Source organism: Trachinotus anak, unplaced genomic scaffold, assembly GCF_046630095.1.
Source record: "Trachinotus anak isolate AG129_WGS33_773 ecotype Australia unplaced genomic scaffold, CSIRO_AGI_Tana_v1 ptg000025l, whole genome shotgun sequence".
Lineage (NCBI taxonomy): Eukaryota > Metazoa > Chordata > Actinopteri > Carangiformes > Carangidae > Trachinotus > Trachinotus anak.
The window spans coordinates 11,654,393-11,671,393 of NW_027273876.1; the positions used below are offsets into that span (position 1 = coordinate 11,654,393).

The window sequence follows — 17,001 nt, forward strand, 5'->3', positions numbered from 1 at the left end:
ATGGAGACACATCACAACAAATGGCAAATGTTTCATGCGACAGCGGGATAATCATTGACGGGTTCCCACACTGTGTCTTCACAGGCGCACCTCACAGATTGGCGTTGGTGTTATTAACCCGTGCGCCATTAGAGAAAACTGCATGTTATTTGTGGCTGAAATGACTGAACTGAATTACAGCTTTTCTGTCGGCTGCAGAAACTTATTGACAGCAAGACAATGGTGCATCAATTTTGAGATGGCAGAATATTTTATCTGCCTTTGGTGGAGTTTTTCCAACCACATTTCAATGATAAATTGACTCTCTAAATAATTTATTGTTCATATTGACTAGAAACGAGATAAGTGCAGGCTGTACATGAGTCCACAGCCATGTCATAAGCTGTGGAAGCTGTGCTTATGTCAGCATACTAATATATCCTCACAGTGACAATGCCCACATACAGATTCTGAGCAGGTATAATGCTAATGTTAGTATTTTGTTGAAGAGGCCAGGAGAAGAATGTATCTCATGTTGCATAAGTCCAATTTTTACTGGCAGTGTAGCGCTGGTGAAGTGTTTGGTCAGCTCACAGTTTTCAGTATTCGGGCACCGCTTTGTCTTGTTGCACCTGAAAACAAAATAATTTGATGAAAGGAGCTGAAATCTGCCTACAGCTATAGAGTGAAGTGTTGATTCTCAGTGGAATTGGCAGGAGTAACACCAGGCTTTAGGCTGAATTACATTGTTTTTAACACACCGGGGAAAAAATGTAGTCTTGTCCATTCCTCTTTGTGTCTCTTATCCTCCTCTCATGCTGTCAGGGGTGAGTAACTCTATCTCTGTTGTCTCTCTGACCACATCTTGAACTCTGGGTGACCCATGGCTAGATAATCCAGGCCGATCACAGCCTGAGAGCTCCCTCTGCTCTCTATCCGCTGTAAACAGTAAACCCAGGTGGGATGAATTCACTGTTCAATCCAGTCACTTCTCAGGGAAGCCCATTGTAGACTGATTCAACCGAGGATGTTCAGTTTAATCCCAAATAGTCATATCATGCACGTGTTGTCGGCATGAAAGAATGAACTCAAACCCTATGAAAGGAATAGTTGAACATTATGGGAAATACAGTTACAGTATATTCACTTTCTTGCCAAGCGTATGAGAAGGACAGTACCGCTCATCTGTATGCCATCTGCACCAGTAAATAAGGAGCTGGGGACAGGAGATGGTTAGCTGAGCTTAGCATAAAGACTGGAAACAGGGAAACAGGTCGCCTGGCACAGCCCAAAGCTTTAAAATTAATCTGTCTATCAGCACCACTAAAGCTCATTAATTACATATCTCGTTTGTTCGTTTATGGTATTACAGTGGATCCAGCGATTCAGGGGATTGGGTGACTATTTCTTGGCCTATGGGTTAGTCCATCAGAAGCCTTTGCACTTCTACTGAAGACATGAATCTTTCAAAATGGGTCTCAAAGAGAGTTTCATTTTTAAAAAAGAAAAGTAAGTAATTTCCCAAAACAGCTGGGCTCTGTATGTTTAAGCAAATGTTACTCAAACAGCAGTATATTGTGTTTTTGTTGGGGGATATATTCAGACGTGGCTTTGGTGCGCTCGGGAGTGACTTACGGACTGTGAGTGGGATTGACTCAAGACAGACTACAGTGTCCATGTTCATCCAAGTGACAGAACATTGACAGAACAATGTAAAGGTATGAATTATTGATGTGTTTTTAATAGTTTCTGGACAACAAGGCAAATGGCACAAAGAAATAAGCTACGTCATGCTTTGGCTACACAGGTAATACTGGTTAGGATCAATTCGTTGTTGATTTTGTTCTTTTTATAGGGTGCGTCAACAAAAATAAAGACAGATAGAAAATAATGTTTCCTATCAGTTTAATAAAAGCAACGAAGAAAATTCTATTAATAGAACCCTATAATTCCGGAACTCTACGTGTCATAATTTATGTAGAATAATGACGCTACACTACAGAGCTCAGCTCATTTAGTTCAGATCAGCACAGATCGACACCAAGGACACACTGAAGCACCTTAAGACTTAACTTTGTAACTAGTTTGTAATCTGTGGATTTACAGACCAGCTCTTTGGTAAGGTAGGTCTATGACCCTGTATCATTCCTCCATAATCTAGTTTATAATTTACCTAATAACATGATTCAGTTGTTGTGTACTTTTTAAATCACTGTCAGTGTTCATTTTATTTTTTTTTTGTTCTGCAAACTTCTCTAAGAAGTTGGTTTACAGTGGCAAAAAAAAGTGTGTGAACCCCTCTGGAATTAACTGGTTTTCTGCATCGATTGGTCATAAAATGTGATTTTATCTTCATCTAAGTCACAAAAGTAGAGAAACACAGGGTCCCTAAGCTAATGTCATACAGACAATTATAATCTTTTGTGTCTTTGCTGACCAAACACCTTAAACATTCACAGTGCTGGTGGAAAAGTAAGTGAACCCTTGAATGTAATAACTGGTCGAACCTCCTCTGGCACCAATAACCTCAAACAAGCTCGTCCTGCAGAGCTAGATGCAGATCAGACCTGCACAATGTTCAATTCAACCAGTCTATGAAAGCTTTTTACCAGGGGACTGGCAATGTTTTTGTTTGTTTTTTTTTTAGAGAGCAGCAGCTTCCTCCATGGTGTGCATGGCAGGACACCATGCTCCTTGTAATCATGCACCATGATTTGTGTATGGTAGACTCATGAACAGAGATACTCTGAGGTTCTTTGTTATGTTACTGAGCATTCTGCGTTGTGGTTTTGCAGTCAGCTGGATGCCCACTTCAAGGGAGAGTAGCCCCAGAACTAAATCGTCAGACAGTCTTAACGGTGGGACTGAAGGAAATCTCAACTCTGAGATTACTTTGTAACCCTTTCACCTTTATGCAAGTCACCATTTCTCAAAACTCAAAATGTTCAAGTGTTTTTTAATAAGTCAAAGGAGCTCTAACCCACATCCCTGCTCTTGTGTCATTGATTGAACTCCAGGTTTGATAAATCCTGACTCCAGTTAGCTTTTGGTAATGCCATTAGCCGAGGGGTTCACATACTTTTTCCAACCAACACTGTGAATGTTTGTATTGTGTTTCCAACATGGACAAGAACAGTATCATAAAATTTGTTGTTATTATTTAAAATAGATTGTGTTTGTTCCTAATATTAACTTGGATGAAGAATTTATACATAAATAGAGGTTAATACCAAAGGGTCCACTTGCTTTGTCTTGCCAGTGTATATAGATATGAGCCTCATGTATGTAGATAAACTGTGAATATATGAATAAACTCTTTGTATATTTTCATATACACATAAATCTGCTGAATGTAAAATTGGAGGGTTTCAAGCTTCAGAGCTGAAATGTAAATATTTGTGGTAGAATGGACACTTTGATATTGTACGATAACTTTTGACTTCTAGTCAAAATGGACGGAAGAGGAGACGGAGAACACAACGGTAGAAATCGTAAGTACTTTGTTTATCTTCACTCCCTCTGATGTACCGTCTGTCCAAAAGCTATTGAAGGCAGACTGATTTACAGTTTGATTCTATTACCTGTAATGGTAACATATTTTTTTAACCAATCTTGCAGGACCACATCTCATTCAAATTTTTCCCAGAGTAGACCGGCCACCAGCTGATCAACTTCATGCTGGAGTCATTGCCTGGCTGGAGTTTCTTTTCAATCATGGACTACAGGTTGAAGGCTTTGCAGTGATGCTGGACATTTTGAACCCCGAGGATGATGACAACAATGACAACGAAAACCCTGACAACAATGACAACGAAAACCCTGACAACAATGACAACGATGATGTCAACGATGAAAACCTTGACAACGATGACAACAATGAAAACCTTGAGAACAATAACGTCAACAATGAAAATGCTGACAACAATGACAACAACAATGTCAATGATGAAAACCTTGACAATGAGAACAATGCCAATGATGAAAATCGTGACAACAATGACAGCAATGAAAACAATGACAACAGTGGCAACCATGGCAATGCTGACAACCTCCACATCCACAATGACAATGTGGATGATAATGTTGACAACAATAATGAACATGCACGAGATGCTGGTACTAGCACTGGGGTTGAGGTTGACCAGGGTGTAGAAGACGAGGACCCCCTGCCTGGAGGATCCAGGAGGAGGTCAAGCGAGGAGGAGGATGAACAGGACAATGAAGACAGAAGCAGCAAACAATTCAGGTGGTGGGACGAGCTTGCTGACAGCAGCACTGACAGTGACACCAACAGTAACGATACTGAGAGGAATACTAGAAATAGCCCAGTCAAATATTTAGGTGCTGATGTGGAGGTTGCTGAAGAAGACCCTCTACCTGGACCATCCAGGAAAAGGTCAAGAGAGCTCGATACAGTAGAAGATAAGAGAAGTGACAAAAATTCGAGACGAGACGACGAGTTTGTCAACAACATTGTTACATTCAGAACTGACGAAGATCTTGCTCACAGTATTGATCTGGCTGTTGCGGAGGAGACGGGCGAGGAAGTCAACCAGCAGGTGGAGGAGGAAGCCACACAGCCAAGACCATCCAGAAAGATGTCAAGGGATGACGATGAAGACAAAGACAGGGAGGCAGCAAAAATATTCAGAAGTTAAGATGAGACACCAGAAGAATGAGGCTGACAGTGACTGTGACTGAATTTGACAGTGAGATTTAGATTTTAACACAGTTATCCCCTGTCTGCCCTGCACTCCCAGAGTGGATACAAGTCAGAGGGGGGATAACTTTTACCTTTACTTGATTTTCAGTCAGTGTCTGTATAATCTGGACATTTTATTTCAGTGTCTTACCCAAATACATATACAGTAAATCAGGCTATAGGTAAGACACAGACAGAAGGTGGCTCCTGCCACAGTTTATCACCAGCCCACTTTTGGCACCCATTTGCTGATTGTCCTGGAGGGGGATTCTTCTCTGAGTGAGCCCTCCCAAGGTTTCTTCCCTTTTCAGCCTCCTAACTGGGCTTTTTTGGGAGTTTTTCCTTGCTCTCATTGAGGGTCTAAGGTCTGGGTGGGTGTCATTTAATATTAATTAAATATTTTATTGTCCTTTTGGAAATTTAATGTGGGCATTTAATATATATAAAATATCTATTTTATTCATCACAAAATCCTGTAAATAAATAAACAAATAAATATTAAAGCTGGAGTGCAGTACTTTTGTAAATGAATGTCCATTACTATTGAGTCCTTGTGAAACATGTTCACACAATTTTGATTAAGCCTATTAGCACCAGTTAAATATCTCTGTATATTACAATATGCTGTAGGTTTAAATCTGGTATCTGTAGTGACATTCCTGCGCTGCCTGGCGCACCAGTAACAGTGTGTTTTACACCAACCAGCAGTGACTGGTTTCCCAGAGCCGAAGAGGGGGGGTATTGTAGTGATGGGGACAGATTGGGCTATAGCAACTAGGAGTATGGCAGAGCCTACGGCAAAGAAAACCTAGCAAGCATCTAAGAAAAGAATATACAGTACTACTACCTACAGTGCAGTATTGTCCTAAAACTCATCAGAGGGTGTAGTAACACAATTTGGTCCAACGCTGCATTTGTACAGGTTTGTAAGTCATCAGCAAAAGTTTGGGCACCTGTAGGAATTGTTAACTTTCAAAGCGTCATGTACATACATTGCTGCAGGAAAGCTGTAAATTAACCAGTTTCTTCATCCATGAAAATGGGCTATTTTCTATGAAATGTACATGATATATTTATTTTTTGATGACCTAAAATTTTTCTCCCACCTCGGGCAGTTTGCCACTATCTTTGTACCATTTAAGAATATTCACTGGATTTGAAATGCTAAAATTTCAATAAAAAACTAGAAAAATGGGGGGGCTCTAAAACATTTGGCTGGTAGTATATAAAAAATCCTTCAATTTAATAATGACTTTAAAGGTTGAACTCTTTTTTATTTTATTGCTTTGCAGTGTTCACAGAATAAATCTGTCTAAATATAGTTGCAGCAACGATAATCTTCCAATTTCAAAGGAGCTTTTGATTTAAACCTGCAGTACTTAACTTTGTCAACATTTGGCTGACTCAGTCTCAGAAAAGTATGGAAGTCTAAGCCTAGGATTTAAATAAAAGTTCTGTGGGTTTAAAGTTTGTCACCATGTGTTTGTAATGATTGACCCACTGGCAGGTCAGAGGGGTTGAGGGGATTATTAATTACCAATGAATCCAGAGTCCAATAGGCCTTGTCCCTGTGCCAGCCATTCCTCAGATTAGGTCAGAACTACACGTACATGAGTAAGTGCAGAAGGAATTTGGCCTGGTTAACTGGTACTTACACACTGCAAAACAAAAGACTTCACATGTGGATGTTGTGGAGGATTAAATCCACTCAGGTGACTCATCTGTGTAGAATCGGTTACATGCATTTCTAGGGTGACATAAAACTTCATGAAGAAAATAATCTATAGTGGACATTAAAGTATAAGACCTCATAAAAGAGAAAACATAAGACATTCACGGAGTCAGTGATTCTGCTCAGCCCAGAGTCACTGACTTGTTTAACTAAAAGCTACATCCCTGCTTTCACGCGTCGTGCAGGTTGTCTGCTGCACAGAAAGACGGTAACGATGGGTTGGTGATGGGTGGTGGTGATGTGAGTATGAGCACCACTGTTCCACCAGAGGACTCAGCTTCGAGCTGCAGTGTCAGCAAGCATCCATCCTGATAACATGTCCTTGGGCAAGGCACGGCTCATTTGTATCTGACCCAGTGCTCTGAGCTGAAGGTGGAGGGAGAAAAGTGAAACGAGAATTCTCCCCAGAGGATCAATAAAACATTACATCACATTAAAATCAAGTTTTTTTGCCCCCAAATCCAGCTTTAGATGTGTAAACAAGGCTTGAAAAACCTGTGATCTGCTCATCAATCTGATGCGCTCTGTAGCACTTCCCTCCACAGGGTGGCATGGTTTCACTACAACACACAAACAGTGGCTTTGAAACAGTCGTAATGATTGACACTGGCAGCTGGTGGATCCTGATGCCAGACACCGATTCCCCATGGCTGATGCACATGGTCAGTCTTTGCTACCAGACGATTATCATCAAAGGGGAAGTGCAGATAGTGGCGGGAGATGAGGTATCAGGAGAGAAAGCAGCCTGTGGGCTATTTGTCACATGAGTTGTCAGGGTCCATAAAGGGTTGATGGTGAGCAGAGTCGGCGAGAGGCACAGCGGCGAAATAAAAACAAATGGTCCGTGTTCAGATATGCCTTGGCAGACTGTGGTGGTACCTACAGTTTCAGAGTTTGTCACCATGTCAGAGTTTGTTGTAGCTGAGGAACCTGCTGAATTACCCTGTGTGCATTTGAATAAGAGCTCCAAAGAGCAAAACAGATGCACTGCACCTTGTGAACTTTAGAGATGCTGGTAGGCAACCAGGCTATCTGTTGGTGCCACTGTTTCCAGTCTTTATGCTAAGCTAAGCTAACCACCTGGATATTTACCGACAGACAGGAAACTGGTTTTGATCTTGTGATCTCAAATAGGTGTATTTCCCAAAATATCAAATTATTCCTTTAACCTTTGTTGTATTATGCATTGGTTTTGATTTCGCCGTGCTTGAAAACAGCACTGCTGTTATGAATGATTACGGTTGAATTTGCATTGAGAGAAATGACACAGTTCACACTCACACCTTGACAAAAGACCATAATCCTAAAACCTGCCTGGGTTATGAATGTATGTGTTTCCTCTCTCCTGAAAGCGCTTTGGAGACAGCTGGAAACAGGATAATGAAGAAGCCCATTATGTTGTTGCACTGCAGCCAAACCAAACAGCATCACACTATCCCCCACTCGCCACTGCTAATTATCAAGCCAGAGACATTTCTCCTCATGTGATTATAATGTTTTTTAAATTGCCCCCTTTGGCACAGTTGAGCTCCAGTAAGCAGTGCTGCTTCTCCGCTGGGGTGGTTGGTTTAGTTCTGCTTGGCGACAGGCAGAAGGTACAGTAAGCTTGACTAAGCTTGACAAACTTGCTCCCAGGTTGCCTCTCAGGGATGAGGGATGGAGTGGATGAGAATCACATGGGTGCTGGGGTAATGTGTTGGCAGCCTCGACTGCCTGAAAGCAGGGTGGACAATGCAGCTTTGCAAACAAATCCTTCTCCCATCTTGTGATTGGACAAGACGCTCATTGATTAATGAATTGAACAAAAATATTTTGATAACTGATTAATAGTTTTTGTCATTTTAAACATTTTTACAACATTACCTTGTGCCAGTTTCTCCAATGTGACCACCAGAAATTATCTTGAGCATATATTGGGACTTAAATGGTCAATGAATTCATCAAAAATAGTCGACTTATTGTTTCAGCTCTAGTTTTCTTTGGGACAGTGTATATCATAACCGCTGAACTGTGCACTGGCTACCATTGCTTTTTTCTTTTCATTCATTGTATTTTGTTGTCAGTGATATTAGCTGTCCTGATTCATATTGATGATATCATGTCTTGCTACTTATATTTGAAAAATCGATGGAATATTATAATAAAAACAAAAGATAATAGTCACTTGTCGCAGAGCTGGCTGGGTTAAAAGCATTGTCATTTCTTTTCTTCTGCTACCATCAGAACATATTGGAAGAAGCAATGTTATCTCCTCATCTCTGCCTGCTGTTACTGTAATATCTGACATCTTACCCCCTCATGTAGAACTGCTCTTTTCAGAAATAGCATTAGTGTTGGCTGTTGGGTCCCATGACGGATAAAGAGATGGTTTGGTGGTTGAAAGATGAACTAATAAGCCTCCCTCTGAGCACCGGTTGGAGTGACCGTTGTCATCCTCCAACCCCCAGAGACTCCTGCTCAAAAAACCCCTCTCAACCTCCTCACCCAGCACCCCCTTCCACACCCTCACCCCCACCCCGACTGTGGCGGGCCATGATACCCGAGTGCTATTACAAGTTCCAGTGTTGCCTAGCAACTGGCTGGCGGATAACAATTGGCGCTGTACATGGTGGAGATTTAACACTGTTTATGGGGGTGTCACTGTGTGTGTATGTGCGTGCCTGTGCATGCATCGGTGCGTGTGAGAGAGCAGAGTGAACTAGTGTCTGAGTGAGTGAGTGAGTGGTGTGTGTGTGTGTGTGTGTGTGTGTGTGTGTGTGTGTGTGTGTGTGTGTGTGTGTGTGAATCCATAATGACTGACATGAGTGTGTGTGGATGTGTCACCAGTGCCATGTTTCCCCCACAGCTTCCAGGCAATAAACTGTAAACTCAGCCTCACAGTGGTGATTATAAGGAAACAGATCACCTACTGTATTGAACAAGAAGGTGTTTCAGTTGTGTAGCCTACCCTCACTGATATAAATGGGGTGGACAAAATAACGCAAAGACCTGTCAGTATAATGCAACACAGCACCACAAACTACGTCCTCCAAAAACGATCATACAGTTGAATCAACACCTCTGTAAAACAATCTTAATAAAAACTGAACCTTCATGAAGTGAGGATTTATTGCAGGGCAGTTGTATTAGACTGTATTCGTTTTAGCTAAGAGCAAATAATGAACTGGCAACTGAGTGTAAATCTTGATTCATTAGAGTCCAGCCCGAAGCTAGAAATCTGTCTTTGAGATTTGTCTTCTGAGCTTTGCTATGAAAGCACAAGTGCACTCATGGATAATGAAAGATCACTGAAGTTAATGTTCCAGACATCACTCATTGTATTGAAGAGCCACTATCACTCGGACTTGATCATTCGAATGGGAAAGCTTGGCTTGACTAGATAATACTTTCCTCCTCCTCATCCCTTTCCCATTTGTCTTGTTTTCTCACCCTTAAATTAGACACTGAAATTGCTGTTTAACATTTAACAGTTGGTTAATAATAGATGAGGGCGAGGTGTAAATGGAAAGGAATGCTGATTGTCTAATTTGTAAGGTAAACGGCGGATGGAGGGGTTGCAACTGTTGTTTGTAAGCTGTTTGGAATATTAATGTGTTATTGTTGTCGTGAAGTAAAATATCTCACAGGACACCACCTGACACATCACAGGCCTGTCTCTCTTCAACCAAGGCGCAGCACGCTGATATTTTTTCCAATAAATCCTGAATCCCTGAGGAATTTCAAAAGCGTTGTGAGAGTGAAGGAGGTGTCCCTGATGTATAAAGTCAATATCTCAACAGAGCGGGAATAACTCCAGTATCCTCGGTGATGCATTTTCTACAGGATTTGATTATTTTAATGTTTCCTGGTGAAGCCCTCTATTATTCTTATATCCAGTCATTCAGATTTTTCTGGAGATTTAGAAAAAAAGACAATTTAAATTCTCTGAAATGATCACAATAACTCTCCGTTTCTGAAATGTTTATCTGTCAGCTCATCTCTTCTTCTTCTTCGCATCCCTACACCCTCGTCCGTGCTCCCTCTCTGTTCCTCATGTTTTTCCTTCCCGTTTTCTTTCTCTAGCTCAAATTTATAATTCATTAACACCACACGTTCAGACACTTGCTGCTTGCAGCTGCGAGCTTATGTCATGTAATAAAGCGGCCGAATAATTATGAAAAACAGAACATCTCGTCACAACAGCATTTTGTTAATGTTTATTAATTGAGTTTTACACAATTAGGGCCTTGTTTCATGCGTGTTACACAGCCTGTCTGTCACCGCCTCAGTCTAAGATTAGCATGTGTCTGATATTTCCACATTCATCTCGTCATATGTCACCGTCTTATTAGAGCTCGTTATCTCTGTTCATACACACAAACTCTGATGTTGATATTTTTCAATCTAGAAATAACGTTGGTCAGAAAACATACAAGCAGCTGGTTGATGGCACTGAGATTTTTTTTTTTTTTCATAAAAGTAAAGTACTTCATAAAGTTGAGACTGCAGCCTTGAAACATGTCATGTGAATGTCATTCAGAATGAGATACCATACTGTCATTAGCGTCCATGTGGTTAGCAGTGAAAAGCATATAAAACCTTGCGTTTGACCTTGAACATTTCATTTCCTGTTTTCAATCAATTTTCACTTTTCAGTTTCCTGTGAAATAATAAAGCTTGAAGTACAGACTGCCTCAGTTTGATAAGCAGTTTGACCGTGGCACCCAGCCGCTTTCTGTACAAAATATTCCATAAAACAGTCATTTTTCTTATTTATTTTCGTTTGATGAAGACTGAAAACCAACATCAGACCAAAAAAAAAAAAATCTTCATTTTCAAATGCCCTTTCAAGCCTTTTTGCATATCAATGTACATTTAATAGAATTCAGTTTTGAATGTGGCTGGCCGCACATCACCTGAGGCTGTATGTATGCACTCTTGGGAGGAAAAAAAGGAGGAAAGTCGATGCCACGCTCCCGTTTTGAGGGAACATTTCTGCACTTTACACTTTAGATTCAGATTTGGACATTGTTGACATAACAGTTTGTCAGGCTGCATTTTGTAAGCGAATGTACTCAAAGATATGTGAGATGAAAATTGACACAGGACATTAAAAACTCAAAATGAATATGAATATTATGACTGATGAATAGTACTGTAAATATTCATTTATTCATTTTATAATTAAATTCAAACAGAGCGTGGCATTGACACTTCCACTACTACAGATTGAGGCGATAAAAACACAATATCTATGCCAACAGGAATGTGTGTAAACGATTGAAGCAATGGTTGCATCACATTTTTATCAATTATGTTTGCTTCACATCATGAATATTTGCTTTAAACAAGTTCAGAGAACAGTTCAAAAGTGCATTTTAAACACAATCCAGTGGCTGAAGATGACCTGGAATCAGCTTTTAAGAAACATACTTTGATATAACGTCGCTGGCTTTTTGGCTTGAGTCCCCTTAAAATGACTGCAGTTCTCACAGGTTAAATATCTTCTTGTTTCGTTTAAATATTGCCCGGATGATAAAAGCGCTCCAGTAATCCACTGCAAAAAGACACAGTTTTGAGTAGAAGAAATTTGAAGGAAAAGAAATTTGAGAAGGCAAATTAACATCGAATGGGAATCAGTGCTAATGTTAGTAAGGTAGACTTACTAGCTTCCAGTCCCAGAGTAGATTACAAGCTGAACAGCACAATGGGTCCTTCCAATTGCTGAATGATGTAATGGGACAGGCAACTTAAATCAGTAACAAGTGCTATAACACTACGTGGACAAACATTCATACACCACAGGGTTATATAGCCTATCTGATCTCAATGCTGGCCCCCAAATGTCCAACTAGACACTTGAAGGTAAGATGTAAAAATATGACAAAAAAATATTTTATTCTCTTTTATATAGGAAATCAACACACATTTCTTTCAAAGTTCAGTTCAGCCAAATTTACAGGCCCTTCCCTAACCTTGACTGAATAAGCAAACGACTCTCACTCCTCTCTTGAATTTTTAAAATATGCTGGCAGAGAGGCTTTTTGCAGAATTTCAGGCTGTGGTTACCTTTAAAAAACTGGAAAAATATGCAAATCAGAAGCAGTATGATTATAGTTTCTATTTAAGTCATCTTGTGACTTCTCAGATGTCTCTTGGGATCCCCTGGCGGGGGGGGGGGGGGGGGGGGGGGGCAAACTTAACTTATATGGTGGTGACAAAAATCTGGTGTACAAGTAGCGTTTTACACACAGTTATGGTGGTAGAGTGGTGATAGACAAAGAGTCAGGGAAGGTGAGAAGCCAGTGCCGTCCACTGAGGCTGGGCAGTCGCAGTCATTTTAAATAGCTGCCGCTGCTCAGTTACTTCTTCATTTAGTTCAATAGAAAAAATTAGTGAGCTGAAGCGACCTATGAAGTTCATTCCTGCTTTTTCCACAAAGTTAATGTTATCTGTCAACAGCCTGCAGGCTTGTGTATATTACGGATCTCCATGATATTGATTTTTGCAATATCACATTTTATTTAATAAGTCCTCAAACAGCGGGGCTGTTCTTCTCCCGCGCACAAGATATTACTGCACATGACTGTATGAACTGTCTGTTCCCCACATAGCTCTAGGTACATGATTATATTAACAGGCAGGACACAGACACACACACACACACATTTCATACATAAACATACTTCATGTCCTGTTTTTCATGGCGAAATGTACACACTGACACACAAACACACCCGTTATGGGAATCTGCACATTAGGCTGCAGGGTTCATAAGCTGCTGCACACTCATCTGAACACGTCGAACATGCACTCGTGTAAACTTGTTCTACGCCCTCTGTGACTGTTCCTGCGCCTTGTCTCCATATGGAAACCAAGGCCACTCGCTGAATGACTCCGCCAGCAAACATCTCTTTAGTGTCTGTCTATCACCACACAGCATGTGTTCCTTGAGAAAAACAGCTTTAAATGGAACAGCTTTAAGATCCGTTTCATGTTTGTTCCTTTGCCTCCAATTTGCACCTGCATGAGTGGACATCGAATAACGCCTCCCTTAGTCAGAGACTATCCTGGCCCTTGATGTAAAGCTCCATAGGGGATGAGATGGAAAAATAGAAAAGGTAACTGGGACAGCACCCAGGATGGTTTACAGTGAGGAAAGGGATATCCTATATGCAGTAATAAAATACAAAGCTCATTTAGATGTTCAGTTCAGAGGAGCACAGGCTTGAGGCTAAAACTTTGTGCTGTTTCCATTTATTGTTTCACACTCCCTTGACTTGACTTATGAAGTAATATAAAAAAGTGTCTGTATGTTTTGCCTCAAGTGCTTTCTTCCTCTGGATCTTTGTGGATTATCCTGCAATTAGATAAAAGGAGCAAAACCTCCAAATTGTGAATTGTCTGGTGGTTTATTCTTCCTCTTATTACATATTGACTAAGGTCATAAAAAAATTGTGTGAGGTGTCTGGTTGAGTGCTATTACGCGCCTTAATTTAAACAGGCTACTCTGTTGCTTTGAGAAAAGTGTCAGCACACCACTATTGTGAGGCTTATTAATCACTTCTGCGCTCACTGACTCAGAAATAAAAAATTAATAAACGCAGCAGCTCGAGACATATTATTATTTTAATCCACATTTCATGAATATGTTACTCACAGTATATCCTGTTTCAAATTCTCTTCCCTTTCTACAAATCTTGTTGATTGGAGGCAGTTTCCTCTCCTATCTAAAACTCACACATCATCACATCACAACAGCTGCTGAAGGTCTTATTTCGTTGTTGCTCTCGGAAGCCCTTTTCGTTTTTAACGCAGGAGTGCACTCAGATTGCTTGCATGTCCATTTTACACGTTTATAGGCCAGTGAATCAGCATCGCTCAACTCGATGAATGACAATCCTGGAGAAGCAGTGTACTACAGTGCTGTGAGAAGCTGGAGCCCTTTTCTTTCCATTTGGTACATGACGACCTCGCCGTCACGTGGCTGGGAGTCAGAGAAAAGAGGACCTTGTTCTCAGATCGTTTCTTTTATACTGCTCGCCTATGCTTGACATGCTTTCATTGTAGAAGGAGCTGCAATTGCCAGTTTATTCCCTATAACACTCTGTTGGAAATATTTGGTAAGCCCTGCATGAAACATGACAACTGAAATAAGAAAGAAAGAACACCTTCACACAAAGTAAAAAAACAAATTGTAAAACACAAAATACAGTAAATGTACTATTAGCCACTCAAGAGAGTGAAGTTGAGAAAAAAAGGTTTTACATTTGACTGTTCTTATCCAAACTGTATAACAGATAATAATATAATATTAATTTTATGCTGTTTTTACTGATTGTCAATCACTGTCACAGATTTTACATAAAACCTAAAACACACAAAGGCACTGTACTCTATATTTGGACCATCTAAATCGCACAGGGAAAACTTAGTATCTACAAACTAAATGTCTTCTTGTTTCATTTTTAGGTTTTTGTTTGTTTGTTTTTTGTCAATTTGATCTAATGAACTTAATTAAATCAGATATCTATGAAATCTAGAGTCAAAGGCTGACATAGTTTGCCTTTAGTAGGACTAGATAATCTGGTGTTTCTTGTTATTTTATGATTAGATGTAGCTACACTCTTATCTGTTTGGTAACAACTCAATTACTGAAGCATCGAAATAGATTTTTCACCAGCGAGCCTTAACTGGCTAGAACGCAGTCACTGTATTCTGGTTTCTACCTGTGTTTTCTAGCTCTTTCTCGTCTTTTGCCTGCACACATTTTAAGTTAAGTTGTCAAAAAGCTAGCTTCTGCTCTGCTTCTCACAGTTGTTAAGTGACTACACCAAGTAGTGGATATTACTGTTATATTATTGCCTCTTGTTGCTCTGCCTGATTTGTGCTCTTGGGGCATTGCTAATTTTGTTTCCAAAGGACAGTAATTGAAAATTAACCTGCTGGCAAACAGTGGCACAATTACAGAAATGTTGATTAATATGCAGTGTCTTTATGAGTAAATGAAATAGATTATACCAAATATAAAATGAGTAGTACTGAATGAAATCTGTATGAAACTGACTATGATGTTGCAACACATATTTAATGAGTACAAAAATGGTCTATTCATACAGCATAAATGACTCTCACTTAATTGGTTGGGAAAACTGTTTCTCTCAGTGTTAGTCATCTGTCTGTAAAGAGGCCAACTGGTTTGCTGATGTCATTTGTTCTTCTCAGAGCCGTGGTGGACATTGTGGTCAGGCGTTTTCACTGAAGCACTAGCACCCGTCCCCGACATAATTGCCGTAGAGAGAGCATGTAACGACTATGCATTTATAATGAGGAGATTTTCAGTTCTCATAAACAGGAGGCAGGAAAGTAGAGATATGAGAAGGAGGAGGGACGAGGGAGGGAAGTGGAATAAATCCCAGAAAGGTGATGTAAGGATTTAGGGGTCTTTTGACAGAGTTGGCAGAGTGGTGGCTCTAAATTTGTGTGTGTGTGTGGGAGACTGTGTAAATGTGTGTGGCATGAGCTGTTTGCATGACGGAGTCAGACTCATCCTTCTCTGGAGGCTTGTGTGCGCTATATTACCGTGTTAATGCATTCATGCCTGTCTGTGCCATGGCATCAATTTAATGGAACCAGAACATACATGAGCAAGCGCGTGTGTGTTTGTGTGTGTGTGTGTGTGTGTGTGTGTGTGTGAGTGTGACAGAAAGAGAGAGAAAGAGGGAGAACTGGAGAGGGGGCATGAGATAAGAAAGGGGAGAGACATGAAGAACACCACCGAACAAAGACATCAAGCACTTTCTGAAGATAACACAAAAAAAGCACCCGTAAGTCTATTCAACAGCCTGTGCTGTGTGACAGTTTGCTTCTCCTCTTTTTTGATAGACAGAGAGTTTCAGAGTGTGGACTTGAAACTGAAAGAAAGAAGCAAAAAAAAAAAAAAGAGAGAGAAGGACAAGTCAGATAAAAAGAGACAGAGAGAGCACCAATTTTGTCCCCTCAATAGACGCAAAGGGGAAATAGCATGTTTCCCCTTGTCTATCACTGACTCAAGAACCATTAGCTTAATTATATGGAGGAACTGAGACTGAAGAGACTGTGTGTGTGTGTGTTTGTGTGTGTGTAGGTGTGAATTTGAGAGAGAAAGACAGAGAGATTCAGACATGGTTTATTAGTTTGGAATTAAAATGCACAGAAAGGTGGAGAGATTTAATTAAATGTCATGTTTTTCCCCTTGGTTAACACAAAGCCCGCATTTAATAAGAGATGCTCATTGTGTGTGAGTACATGTGTCACTAACATCATGGGGACATAACTGATCTCACATAGTCACGTTATGGGGACTCATCACTCACACGGGGACACAAAATAAGTAAACCACTGACTGTTAGGGTGAAGAAATGAGGAGTTCAATAGCAGGTTTTGGTAAAGATTGCTGTTAAGGTTGGGTATGTAACTTGGTTATGGAATATTTCTACATTTTGGGAAATTTTGTTTTACTATGTATCTGTGGTCCCAAAGCTTGTTGGGACCAAAATGCTGGAGCCCACAAGTTTAAAGAGCTGTTTGAGGGTTAAGACTTGGTTTGAGTGTTAGGGTTAGAATTAGG

The 17,001-nt window shown here is 40.4% G+C and overlaps 1 protein-coding gene across 2 annotated transcripts; it reads left to right on the forward strand.

The window, feature by feature from the left end:
* Window positions 1-39: 39 nt before the first annotated feature.
* LOC139608357 (myb-like protein D) lies at window positions 40-5,185 on the forward strand. Of its 2 annotated transcripts, none has more exons than XM_071462017.1 (3): window positions 40-2,102; window positions 3,426-3,470; window positions 3,598-5,185. In XM_071462017.1, the coding sequence occupies exons 2-3, from the start codon at window positions 3,431-3,433 to the stop codon at window positions 4,635-4,637; spliced, it is 1,080 nt and encodes a 359-aa protein (XP_071318118.1). In that variant the 5' UTR covers window positions 40-2,102; window positions 3,426-3,430; the 3' UTR covers window positions 4,638-5,185. The 2 variants fall into 2 exon arrangements, with proteins under 2 accessions (XP_071318118.1, XP_071318119.1); XM_071462018.1 differs by having other exon boundaries at window positions 40-2,097.
* Window positions 5,186-17,001: the final 11,816 nt, after the last annotated feature.